The sequence below is a fragment of the Ambystoma mexicanum genome, chromosome 10 (genome assembly GCF_040938575.1).
Source record: "Ambystoma mexicanum isolate Mex_15411 chromosome 10, UKY_AmexF1_1, whole genome shotgun sequence".
Lineage (NCBI taxonomy): Eukaryota > Metazoa > Chordata > Amphibia > Caudata > Ambystomatidae > Ambystoma > Ambystoma mexicanum.
In genome coordinates, this window is record NC_090932.1 from 1103285489 (window position 1) to 1103299698 (window position 14210).

Here is a 14210-nt window from a genome sequence, read left to right on the forward strand (position 1 = left end):
ATGGGAAAGGGGAAGAGTGTCGGGTGACCAAACGTACTGGTTTTGCTGGGACTGTCCTGGAATTGGGTGCTCTTTCTCCTCTTTTCAAAATTATTTTTCCATTGGAAAGCTCAGTGGTCCTGGTTTTTGGTAGTAGGTCTTCATAGCTGGCAAGCAGGAATGCACAACCTCCCACAGAAGAAATGCTGCATTTTACAAATTAAGATAGCAGTAGTTTGTGATAAATTAATTATGATATGTGTTTATTCGAACAGTGACACTTAAAACCTCTTCTCCTTCAAGGCTACTGCAGTGTAGTGCCTGGAAAGTCACTGTCAAACGTTAGTCCTACTTTTATGTTAGTTGCCCTGTCCCGTTTTTTTTTTTAGAGTGGTTTAAGCCAGTAAAAATGTTAAGGGGGATCCCACAAGGGCCGGGGTGGGAGTGGAGTTTGGAGGTATAGCCAGAGTTCTGAGGGAGGCAGAGTTTCAATGAGGCGGAGCTGGCAGTTGGACTCCACTCAAAGGAAATGTTCAAAATAATATTTAAAATGTTTTGCAATTTCGTTCTTGCAGGTTCTTTCCAAACTCCACACTGTACATAATTTCCACTTTAAAGCACTTCCATAGCAGTGGTGCACCCAAAATACTGTTGATAATGCATTGATTTTTTGTACATTAAAGGATCCATAGACACGCTGTACAGTAAAAGGCTTCCAGGATAGCTCAGCAGGTTGAGAGACCGTTGCTGAGATGTTTATATTAAAAACTGGTTGTTTATCGTATGACCTTTTGCAATTCCTTATAAAGGTGCTACAAAATGTGTTTGGCCAGGGGATGGGGTGGGCTGGTCACTTGCTCATATTCATGGCGTAGGTGGAGGTATTTCTGCCCCTGTAGTGAAAATCAAAGGTTGGCACCCATGAACCCACAGTTTAAATTCCTAAAAACTGCTGTCAACACAACAGAAGCATTTATTTGTGATTAACCAGTTTAACAAGCATATAACCAGCGCTGGCGATTGGGCCGGCTCTCGCCAGATCCGAGATCCGGCAACAGATGTGTAGCTGGATCTCGGGATCCGGCCAGAGGCAATGCTGGGGGGAAAAAAAGGGGGCCGTGATCAGTCTAACTTCCTTTGGTGACCCCGTGCAAGGGGTCACAAGAGGAAGTTACAGTCCTCACCCACGACCGGGTTTATTTATTTAAGCAATGTTTGTCGAATACATGAATCCGGATTATTTATTTATTTATGCAATGTTTGTCTGATTCCTGTATCCGACAAACATTGCATAAATAAATATACAGGTATCCAACAAACATTGCATGAATAAATAAATACCCCTATTAACATTGGAACTATCCCACATGATGCAGCCACAGGAGCTGTGCCGGGTGGGGTTCAAGTAAAAGAAAACGTTGCTTATGGTGAACAGAACTCACCCTGTTTGAATAGTACCCAAGGGGGAGTTTTGTTTATAAAATGGGATGCAAATTGTGCATTTTAAAGAATATTTAGTCAGCAACACTGGTCAAAACTATTATCCGCATAGTGAAGTAACTCATCACCAGTGCCATGGAAGTGGTTTAAAGTGGAATTGATATATAGTTTGGAAAAGAACCAGCGTGAAAGAAATAGCGCCATTGTAAACTATTATTTTGGACATTTCCTTTGATCGGAGGTCAACTGCCAGCTCTGCCCCCTAAATCCCACCTCCGTGGGCACCGCCCCTCCAACTCCACCCCACACCGGCCGTTGTGGGACCGCCCACCAATTATTTTCCATTTCCACCACTGCTGCGCAGGGCTGAGGCAGGCCGGGTCCCGAGATCCGGCCAGACAGCTGATGCTGGATCTCAGACCTGGCAAGAGCCGGCCCATTGAGCAGTGCTGCCCACTAGACATGCAAATATGGAAGTGAGTTCACTGCAGCAGGCAGTCTTATGGCGCTAATAATACTGTCATGCTCTTTCATAGCACTTGATACCTAATCTGTCCTGCTTCTTACCAGTGCTCTAAGTGGGATGAGAAATTCAGGGGGAGTTTTAGCAGAGGTGCCTGGCCTAAAGGGTGCCTGGCCTAAAGGGTGCATTGTCAACGATCGTCTGTCACAAACAATGCTTAACATGTTCGGGTGGCAGTCAGGCAACACACTTTTGGAACAGCACATATTCCTTTATTAAGTGCAGGCTGGTTTGTGTGAGTTGTGCACTTCCCATGATCCTGGTAAAGTAGAATATTAATTTAGTCCTAGAAAGTCCAACATTAAAGCATAGCTGAAGCAGCTCATGCGCTGCTAAAACCCTGAAAAGTACACAAATCACATAAGCCAACCTGACAATATCTCCTAATGCAAACATGAAAAGAGAAAAAGTTTGAATTTTTGCAGCTTTATTCTTCCCACCCTGAAGCAGCTTAAAACCTCACAGCTAAAGAAAAAGTGTTAGGTGCCCTGCGTCTTGTATGACACAGCACACAGTTTGCACACAGCTTGCACCCCTCCATTTCTAATCACACAGCATTCACACTTCCATTCAATGCTGTTTGTGCAGCCACCGAGAACTAATCGCCTGTTTTAAATGCTTTGCTTATAACAAATAGAACCCTGTCTTCCTTTGCCTATTAAACAAAAAAAGCCACAAAGCAGGCTATCAGGAGCCGTGGCTGTAAACATCTGATCCAGTGCTCTCTTAGTTCACAGGCAGACTGGTCCATTCAAGACTGAATAGGGTTAAGAGCAGGTGTTAAGCGCTGGCAGCAATGGTGCCACTGCCCAGCGTTTAAGAGGCTATTGAAGCGGGTATTTGTCCTCCTGTTTCAGGACCGCTTGGGCACCAGGACATAAAAACGTTTACAGGAGCAGGGGCCCAAGCAGTCCTGAAAAAGCAGGGTGGGTGCCTACTTCAAAGACATCTTGAGCGTTGGGGCGGAAGAGCAATTGATGCCAGCGCCGAACACCTCCTCTGAAGCCTTTCAATGGGGGACTGAGCGGAGCCCGCCATAGCCCTGGCTCAGCAGCCATTTTTAGAGGCTGCCTGGGCTCTGCACCACCTCAGCCCACTTAAAGCCCTGAGTGTCACTGTTACCCTATTCAATGGGACTCAATGTATAAACCTCAGAAGAATGAAGGGTTAAGTCAGCCCTGCTGGAATTCCAATCTGTGGCTTCAGGTGGCAGACAGATGTCCAAGACGAGCACTCAACTCTCTGAGCTGCTTTTCTTGACATCTGGACAGAAACATATATCTAGGTGTATTCTGTCGACCGATTCAGTCTGTACGTTACTTATGACGACCATCAGCAGAACAAAAGCTTTTACTTTAAGCAAAGACATATCAAGTCTTGTGAAAAAATAGAGCAACAAACAAGCAAACTAGCAGTGTTTGATATAGCATAACTAGTGGTTTCACCCGGTGTTGCCCAGGTCTGTAACTGACATGCACGTGGCGTTCTGCTATAGCGTTGTGTATGTTTTATTGTGTCATAACTTCCTATTTTTGAAAAAACGCAAAATTGTCAATCTCCCGAAATCACCTATATTAATAGCACAGGGTGAATGGGTGGGGTTGGTCAGATTTCACTATAACCAGTACACCCCAGACTGGTATGCCGACCTCAGGCCAAAATTTCAGCCCACCAACTGTAGTGGGGCTGGAGCCAACAATCGCAAAATCGTCAATCTCCTGAAATCGCCTATACTGATAGCACCGCGCCGGACCCCACCCTATGCAGGGCGAATAGGTCGGGTTGGTCAAATTTCACTATCGCCAGTACACCCCTGACTGGTATGGTGACCATGGGCCAACATTTCAGCCCGCCAACTGTTATAGGCTAGAGCCAACCTCAAACATGCAAACACACATTCACAAATGGATATTTATAGATGATAGTTATAAAGGAACAATTATAATTGCGATGTCTTTATGGCACGCAGAGCCATCATTGTAGTCAATCGAAATCAAATTTCAAATTGACGCTTGCATGAAACGCACCAGAATAATCCTGAGCCATCTGACTACTCGTGTCGTAAACCTTGTTATTTAATGTGGGTACCACATCTGGAACATTAATGAAAGGTTTTGCAATCTACCCATATGAAAGTGCCTGACCCGGGACTGTTAGCACTACATTTCCTCGGCTACCCCAGACTTACCAACCCATGCCCACAGTTTTGATCTTTTAACCTCTTGATTAAGAACGGAAAGAGCAGACACAGGAGGTGCACACAATTGTTGGGCCTGCTCGGGCATGCAGCAAGGGCGGGCTTGCATTCTCTGGCGTAGCTGTGCAAAGTATTTGCAATAGTTCCTAAATGTACTATTATGGTGAGTAATGTTTTGCTTATTTTGCGCACTTCTCTATTTTTCCTCATTTTGTAATAGCTGATTTTGTGGAATGATAACGCTACAGCCTTATTGATCATCTCCCGTGATGTCATCTACCTGTGACCAGTAAACAGCACAGAGTGGAATGGGGAAAATTGAGAAAACATTCAGTCGCCCTGAATTCTATCTAACTTGTTCTTTCATGTTTTTGCCATTTACAGACCATTTTGAAATCTGCCTACCTGAGCAACCCAATCGGACATTCCAGATCGCACTTTCACAACAGTGCCCAGGACTCTTGAGAGTCAGAAATGGGGGTGCTGCTTCTACCAGCCGTCTCCTCCCTGGGGCTCCGCTGCTTGCCCCTGGCCTGCCTGCTCTTGCTGTTGGGTCAGAGCCCCTCTGTTCACCCTCAGACGGTTCTGACTGACCAGGAAATAGAGGACTTTCTGCAGGGCTTCCTCAAGGAGCTAATTCCTGAAGAGGATGAAGACGATGGGGGAAAGGACAGGGGAGAAGAGACCGAGAAGGAAGATGACAGGCCTATCGAACGGACCGGACCTTCAGAACCTATCGTGACGGAGGTGAGAGTGAAGCTGCCTGGAAAGAAGACAGATAAAGCAGCCAGAGTCTCTGGAGATACAGACGATGATGGTAAGTCACAAAGCTTCCCATGATAGCGATGAACAGTCTCAAGATAACGGGCCTTAATCAGGCAATAGTGCCAGTTGGGGATTTACTGTACAGCATTAACTCACACTGCACCACTACTTCACAAGATTCTCTGTAACTATAGCATTGATATAAACTATCAAATATTTAGGGCCCGCTCCCCCTTAGTCAATCCAGTAGTCCCACTGGGTATGGCATGCGGCCATGACTACTGACAAATTTGCAGAGGCAGGGCCTCCAACACTGCCGTCAAAAGCCCTGAGCCACCTTTGATTGGCGCAGGGCATGTATTCATATCCTCCCACCCCAAGACTCATGAAGTTGCCGTGGCCATTGTCCATTGTGACTTCCGAAATGGTCAAAGGCTACTTTGTTTGGGGTATGCTCTTCTGCCTTGCATTAGGCTTTTACAAGCCACAGGGAGGGGCCACTAACCCTGGCCACATTAGCCATATTGAGGGCCTGCAGGTCTCTAGAGGGGTCTTTGGGCCAGTGTTGGCCCAAGGGCCCCCACTGTGTTTCATCGGTCATGTGCCGGGGCTGGGACCCAGATGTAGCCCGTGGACCTGCTTGGTGGCCCGTGGATTCTGTAGCCCATCAGTTGTTTTTTTGGATTTTTGAAGGTATATCGAAGCCCTTCTGAGCTCCCCTCTACCTCCCATGGTGCAGGGAGGCCCCGGCAGTGCCACAATAGGCCTCTTTTTTTAAATGTTTCTAACATGGGGTCCTATTGGAGCCTGCTCTAAGTCCATGGCCCACAATCACGGGCCCCTAGCAGATTGCCTCCCCCGGCAGCCAACCAGAATTCTCTTTTTTCCGTTACCAGGTTTCCCTTTGTTGGGTCTTCGGTGACAGGTGCAGGCTCACCGGTAAGTGCGCCCACAGACCCATACTAGGGAGCCAATCAGGTCGCCAAAGAGTGATATGCAGGGCCACCGATTCTTTAAAGTGAAACCAGGTATACCTAGTTGTTTTTTGCCCACTTTTAGTCAGATGTGAAAGAAACCACTTCGCACGTGGTCATCACATGCTTCAAAACCAGACACTTGCTGCTCGCAAACGTTTGGTACAAAAGTGTACAGTTGTTCAGGCTGCAGATGACAGCAAACCTATTTGGGGAATGTAACCAGACAGCATATGGGACCACTCCAGTAGGTTCTCGAATCATTGCAAAACTTTCTAAAATAAATCAGTCGAGTCTATATTTTTGGGAAAGTTTGGAATTTTTGGGAATTTTTCTGAAGATTCATCGAACAGCTCCAACGTTTTGAGACTCTCAAAAAGTGCTTTTCCAATGTGAAGTCCTAGTTAGGGAAAACTCGCTATCGCCGTTTCCGTAATATACACAGACATTAAAAATGACGATCCGCCATGACAACCCTTTCTTCTCACAGCTTGCTTAGCATTCGTGAAAGAGCGCTTAGTCATTGTGCTGGCTACAGCCCAGCTTGCATCGCATTTTGGACATTGCTTTACCGGCAGCATCGCGGCGTAGCCTTCCGGTCACAGCTTTTAGTTCACTGTGCCTGCTATGCCATATGCCATGGCTTGGTTAGTAATTGGGCATTGTTCTTGCCATGGCTTAGCAGCTAGTTTAGCATTCTGGAAAGAGCTTATGCCACTTTTCCTATTATGCCACAGCTCACTTTGCATTTTAATAATTGATTTACTGTTGCTTTTCGTAATATGTAACACCTACATCAACATTTCAAACTTTTCTAAAATAGCAGACCTAGCTCACTATTTCTGCTTTCTGTGCAGCGAGAGCGAGGGGAGTGGGAGCAGAGGTGGAGGGGGGGCTTAAGGTGGCAAATGGGGGCTGTCAGTGGCAAGGTTGGATAGTGTTAGGAGTGTGGGCAAGAGGTCTGTGTATAGTTTCTTACGTTATTTCATGCGTGGGTGTGCTTTCTTATGGCTTGTCATGTCTTGCTATGCCATGTTATGCCTTGCATTGTGTAGATTCCTGATTGCTGCCCAGATGTTCTTGTCCTGAATGGCATGTTTTGTCCGGTGACTGTATTATTGTGTTACACGTTGCACCCGTTCCTTGATTGTGACCTGTGATATTATCCTGTGTGCCGTTTTATGTTTGGGAACTAATCTGCACCCCACTTTCCTTCTCAGGCTCTCGCCATGGCACTCGGCACTCTGCTCCTCACATAAACTGGTGCATAAACGGAGTTGTCCCCACACACAGCCACGGCCAAACAGAGACCCAAAGACATCACACGCGCATAACGCGGGAATCCTGCCCACTGGGCCCGTTATGCCACTGCTTCCTCCGCCCCTTTCATAAATCCTGCCCGCTGGGCCCGCTATGCCACTGCTTGCTCTGCCCCTTTCATAAATGCTGCCCACTGGGCCCGCTATGCCACTGCTTGCTCCGCCCCTTTAATAAATCCTGCCCCTGCTTGCTCTGCCCCTTTCATAAATCCTGCCCACTGGGCCCGACATGGGCATAATTTTAGGGGGGAGACAGGGGTGTTTGTCCCCCCAACTTTCATGGCACACCATGTTGTCCCCATTAATTTGACTGGGTCACCTTTTCTTCAGATGTCATGTAACCCCAAACATTTTCAGCAAAGTTACTGCACTGGGGCCCGCTATGCCACTGCTTGCTCCGCTCCTTTATAAATCATGCCCACTGGGCCCGCTATGCCACTGCTGGCTCTGGCCCTTTCATAAATGCTGCCCACTGGGCCTGCTATGCCACTGCTGGCTCCGCCCCTTTGATAAATCTTGCCCCTGCTTGCTCCGGCCCTTTCATAAATCCTGCCCACTGGGCCCACTATGCCATATGCCACTGCTTGCTCTGCCCCTTTCATAAATGCTGCCCACTGGGCCCGCTATGCCACTGCTTGCTCCGCCCCTTTCGAAAAGTCTCCATTTATCGACGTTGATCATAGAAGTTGCTTTTTAAGAAAGGAAGATGACAGCTGGTCATGTTTGTTACAGATTTAGGAAGGCAGGCTTACATGTGTACATGCCAACTTATTGGGAACATTTCAGTCGCCTGGAGGCAGACAGTGTCAGTGGGGAGCTTAAATTCATTTGTCATGAGCAACTCCTAAATTCCAAACTAAAGCATTCAACCTGTTTCCGTGTTTCTGATCCAAGGCTCTTACCTTCTGCCCCCTCCCCGCCTCCCACACACGAATTCGTGCTATAAAAAGAAATTAAATGATAGAGCAGAGAAGCATGGCTTTGATGCCGAGCAGGAACGCGGCCTTGGTGACTGCGTTGACATTAGAGGCCCGTGGGCGCAGGGCCCCTGTACTTACAGGGGGCGACAACGCGCCGTGCCACGGCCGCGGCCTCTGGTGCCTGTAATAAAGGGATTGTGGGCACACACCGCGCAGTACACGCTTTTCGGCGGTCTGGGCCCCACCGCCTGACTGGTATTTAGCGAGGACGGGGCTGGGGTGGGCTCAGTAGCGTGCCTTGTCTGTGAGAGGCGGCGGTGCCTTTATTCCCCGAGGGCCGCGTCCTTATCCAGAGGCAAAAGGCCCTGCAGGGAAGGCGAGAGCTGTGCTTCTGGACGGACATGTTAGGCAGGGCGACTGGCTCTTCCCTTGCCCTCTAGGCCTCTAGGAGGCACTGTCCCACCAGGAAATCTATCCGCGCTACGTCTTCAATATGAACTTTACAAGCACGGGCCTACACAGGGACACCGGCCTACACAGGGACACGTGACCAGTGTCGTACTGGGGCATGAAACTGTCTCGGTCACGAATGAAAAAGTGGACCACAGACTGTGTGAATAGTATCCAAGGGGGAATTTTTTAAGTATAAAATGTGTTGCAAATTGTGCATTTTAAGGAATATGTATTCAGCAACAATGGTCAAAACTACTAGCCACATGGTGAAGTAACTCATCAAACTGACCCACATTGGCCAAAAAAGTGGCCCACTTAGGCCCAAAAACGGACCCTCACACTACTATTTTTTTGTGTTTTTTGTTGTGGCGTTGCCCTATTGCCCTTTGGGCCAGTCCTGTCCTGCAGGTGACAGACTCCTCCCGAGCCCTGCTGGACTCTCCAAACTCATGATCAGTCAATCACAACAGAGAAAGTGTAACGTTCCGGCTGGCCACTGCCCGCTGGGTGGCATGCAGTGCCGGGGAGCTGAACTGACGAGGGCTTACGTTTGAAGGCAGCACTCGGCCTTGAACCTCAGCCTTTGACAGCAAAGGCCTGTACAACGTGTCACCTGTGAGATCAGACGATGTAAGCTCAGTGCTGGTCATTGGGCCGGCTCTCGGCGGATAGGAGATCTGGAGCCGGATCTCGGGATCCGGCCAGAGTCAGCCGCCCAAGCCCATGAACCCGCAGGAAAACTTAAAAACAAAAAAAGAAAAAAAAAACACCTGCGACTGCAGTATTGCCTTTTGCCGTGAGTTTGGCACTGGTGTGTAAGGCGCAATGCTCGCTGTAGCGAGACACCAGTGCCAAAGCCGGCGGTAAAAGGCAATGCGGCCATCGCAGGCGCTTTTTTCATTGTTTTTTGTAAGTATTCCAGCATTGCTGGATGTCCACCACGAGCCCCGCCCCCTCTACACCACGCCCCCCCGGCCCTTGTGTTGGGGGATCCCCCACCACATTTTTTCAATTTCCACCACTGTGTAGGCTTAAGCAATCATTAACAGGCTGCAGCAACACGTGTACAGAGCTCCAAAGGGCAGTAGTCCTCCCTGCACATATGAATATTAGCCCTGTGATGGGGCTCCCAGAGATTTGCATTTCTTTGGGAAACTAAACATCCTCTGAACTGGGGTGATAGATTAAAGGAAAGCGTAATCGATATACAGCCTCCTGATCTGCAGGGAAAAGGGGGGAGTTGACAGCTGAATGGGTTAACGCACCTACTCCAGCAATCAATGTATAATCTCAAGGCCGCACACCCAGATCCTGGTGAGACGGTGCCGCATGTTTGCATGCAGTGCTGGGACATTGGTCCCCTCCCAATCCCTCGAGAAGGGGCCCTGTTTGATGATCAACGCTGAATGCTATGCTTCACTATTTTCCTCTCTTTTTAGTTTGGACTGGCTTAAATAATTGCATTGGAGTACAGATAGGAAGAAATGGCATATGAGGAGGGACACAAAACTTGTAGGTGTTGTTTGGTTATTTGCCCACCCATTGAATGCCTATGGCTATGTGAATCCCTATGACCATTTCCACCCAGTTCCTGTCCCTCACCACCCAAAACACCTCCTTATGGGAACTCTTTGAGCTTGCTTTAATCAAGCCTTACCTCAAACGTAGCCCTAGAAGTGCCAGCCAGTGTTTCTTCAAAGCATTCTTCTGAGGGTTAATGGGCCTCATGAAAACTCTGGTGGTAGCTGTGCCATTGAAAACGGCACGGCTGCCGCCGGAGTTGCATTTTTTCCGGCACCCATGAATGGGCAAGAACCGGTCCATGCCGAGTTAGGCGGATTGGTACTTGCCCATTTTTAGGTGCCGGAATCAAGGGCCTCCTCATCCCCGTTCTGCCCAATAGGGCTGAATGGGTATGGGTACGTCGGATGCACCGGCACATGCAGAGTTGTGCCGGTGCATCCGACGTGCTGTGCTCGCGGGTGCCGGACAGCCCGCTAGGAAAAACCTGGCGGGCTGTCAGGCACCCGCGATCACAGCCCGTAGTATGGCGGTCCGGGAACTACGGGACCAGCATGCTTACCGGTACCGTAGTTCCCGGACCGCCAGGCTCTTAATGAGGTCCAATGATTTAATTGGAGCTGTAAACATAATCTTGTTGTAATGAAAATGTCTTCACCTGGTTTGCCTTCAGCCACTCGATTTATCAATTTATAATTACTATGCATGTCATTCACTGAAGTCCTGTTAAAACCAAGCATTGCCAACGCCAACAGTTTTAGTATTAGGCATCTGCCAGGTACTGCTATTAAATGGCCAGGTACTGCCACTATTTTGCACCTGCTACCATCAATAGCCAGTTAATCCTACCACAGCAGTGCCTGGCAAGTGCCTTTCCCATGCCTAAACAAAAGCCCAAACCTTTGGCAATTGCAATGCTTGTTTCAGGACAGCTGGCAGCAGCGAGGCAGCTTACCTGTAAGGTTTACACAGGCATCTTGCACAAAGCAAAGATACAACTGATGGTGGTCACGCAGGCAATTGGAGGGGCATTGGGTGTGGGGTGATCAATACCCATGGCCCTATTCGCAACCTGCCTTTTAAAACTGCTTCCATCCTCCCCAACATTTTGAGGCTGGCTATTCCCCCAAATGTGCCCTCTACAAAAAGCCCCCATAAGTTAGCCAGGGCCTTCACAGTGTAGGTATAGTGGATAAGCACAGTATACCCACTTTATGGACATTGGACCAGCTTAATATATGCAGAGGACATGCCCCCTCAGTAGATGCACAATATCAAGCTACATATTCAGAATGCATGCCCCCTCAGTAGATGCATAATATCAAGCTATATATGCAGAGTGCATGCCCCCTCAGTAGATGCATAATATCAAGCTATATATGCGGAGGGCATGCCCCTCAGTAGAGGCATAATATCAAGCTATATATGCAGAGGGCATGACCCTCAGTAGAGGCATAATATCAGGCTATATATGCAGAGGGCATGCCCCCTCAGTAGATGCATAATATCAGGCTATATATGCAGAGTGCATGCCCCCTCAGTAGATGCATACTATCAAGCTATATATTCAGAGTGCATGCCCACTCAGTAGATGCATAATATCAAGCTATATATGCAGAGTGCATGCCCCCTCAGTAGATGCATAATATCAAGCTACATATTCAGAATGCATGCCCCCTCAGTAGATGCATAATATCAAGCTACATATTCAGACTGCATGCCCCCTCAGTAGATGCATAATATCAAGCTATATATGCAGAGTGCATGCCCCCTCAGTAGATGCATAATATCAAGCTATATATGCGGAGGGCATGCCCCTCAGTAGAGGCATAATATCAAGCTATATATGCAGAGGGCATGACCCTCAGTAGAGGCATAATATCAGGCTATATATGCAGAGGGCATGCCCCCTCAGTAGATGCATAATATCAGGCTATATATGCAGAGTGCATGCCCCCTCAGTAGATGCATACTATCAAGCTATATATTCAGAGTGCATGCCCACTCAGTAGATGCATATCAAGCTATATATGCAGAGTGCATGCCCCCTCAGTAGATGCATAATATCAAGCTAAATATGCAGAGTGCATGCCCCCTCAGTAGTTGCATAATATCAAGCGATATATGCAGAGTGCATGCCCCCTCAGTAGATGCATAATATCAAGCTATATATTCAGAGTACATGCCCCTCGGTAGAGGCACAATATCAGGCTATATATGCAGAGTGCATGCCCCCCTCAGTAGATGCATAATATCAAGCTACATATGCAGAGTGTATGCCCCTCAGAAGAGTCATAATATCAGGCTATATAAGCAGAGTGCATGCCCCCTCAGTAGATGCATAATATCAAGCTAAATATTCAGAGTACATGCCCCTCGGTAGAGGCACAATATCAGGCTATATATGCAGAGTGCATGCCCCCTCAGTAGATGCATAATATCAAGCTACATATGCAGAGTGTATGCCCCTCAGTAGAGTCATAATATCAGGCTATATAAGCAGAGGGCATGCCCCCTCAGTAGATGCATAATATCAAGCTAAATATTCAGAGTACATGCCCCTCGGTAGAGGCACAATATCAGGCTATATATACAGAGTGCATGCCCCCTCAGTAGATGCATAACATCAAGCTACATATGCAGAGTGCATGCCCCTCAGTAGAGTCATAATATCAGGCTACATATGCAGAGTGCATGCCCCTCAGTAGATGCATAATATCAGGCTAGATTGAAGTACTGTACACAGACATGTTGTATGCCCATTTTAGTATACACATAGTATCCTGGCGCGCTACAGTATCTGCACAGTATACATGCCGATTATAGCAGGGACATGTTATCGAGGCCCATCCTAGTATACACATCATGTAGCCTGAGGTGATTTGCTTCGAAGAAATCGATTGCATGCTCTTTATCAGGAAGAATTTGACTGAAAAACATGCGCTCACAAAATAAAAAAAACAATTATTTCTGAAAAATGTAATTAAAACCAGAGATAATTACAAAGGGACGCAGAGTAGCACACATGCTATACAAAGGAACCTTTTATAGTAAAAAGAAGCAGCAGCACACAAAATGAGAAATAATGTGGAAAATGTGTCTGGCACGTGTTGGAAAGAAAAGAGATCAAATCGCAGGAGAGCGTGCAGCGGATGAAAGAAGAGTTTGGGATATAACAACTCTCCTCCAATAAACTTTAAAAAAACATTATTTTATGGAAAGTCAGAACTCCAAGCGTTTTATTGTGTGAGTAGTACATAAAAAAGAACTGAAAGAAAAAAAGTGAACATATGTTTCCAAATATTCTGCTCTTTTCTTTGAAAGAAATACATTTTCAAATGAATGATTTCTAACATATGCTTTCGGAAGTTTTGCCAAAAATTACGACCATTTCCCCAGGTATTATGTACACCCACCTGAAGACTGATACAGTGCACATGGCCATCACATTATCTCAACGGCATGCAGGCCCATCACACTACTGAAGAGAGACAAATGAGCGTGTCCATCATTGCGTCCGCCCTGCCCCCGTTTCGGCGGTGTGCCCATCATTGCGTCGGCCCTCCCCCCGTTTCGGCGGTATAGATATGAACAGTGTACCTCGCTCATAGCATCTACCCCCTCACCGGCATTGCATTACTGATGCAAGAGATGCTATTCCCTGAGACAACCTACCAGACCTTACTCAGGTGACATCACCAAAGCAATAAATCTGCCGGCGATGGAACCCTTGCATGAGCTCTAATAATGAAAAAGACAAATGACGTCATGGCTGAAGCCTGCACACATAGGTGCAGTAGATGCGAAGCATATACGCATCCAAACACAAAGCTGCACAAACACTAAGTCATATCCCACTTAGACACGAAGAGAACACGCTTGCATCCACTAGGTTAGAAAATATACACTCTCCTTGCTATGCTGAAATGCAAGTCGCACGAGAATACATATAAAGGCTTGCTTAATGCAGAACGTAACTAACGTGAGCGGCCACGTAAACCAAGACAGAGGACACATTAGGGGAATGGAAGACATCGAGAAGCCATAAGACAGCAGAGAAACCCTGTTTTGCTGAGCAAGCGAAGAGAGCTAACAGCATAGATAGCGTGCACAGTTTGC

General features: G+C 47.3%; 1 protein-coding gene across 2 annotated transcripts in view; it reads left to right on the top strand.

The window, feature by feature from the left end:
* Positions 1 to 14210, top strand: part of AEBP1 (AE binding protein 1) — a 367991-nt gene that overhangs the window by 47028 nt on the left and 306753 nt on the right. For both annotated transcript variants that reach the window (XM_069618951.1, XM_069618952.1), the window contains exon 2: positions 4524 to 4956. In XM_069618951.1, the coding sequence (XP_069475052.1) occupies positions 4614 to 4956 (343 nt within the window). In that variant the 5' untranslated portion in view covers positions 4524 to 4613. The remainder of the gene's footprint in view (positions 1 to 4523; positions 4957 to 14210) is intronic.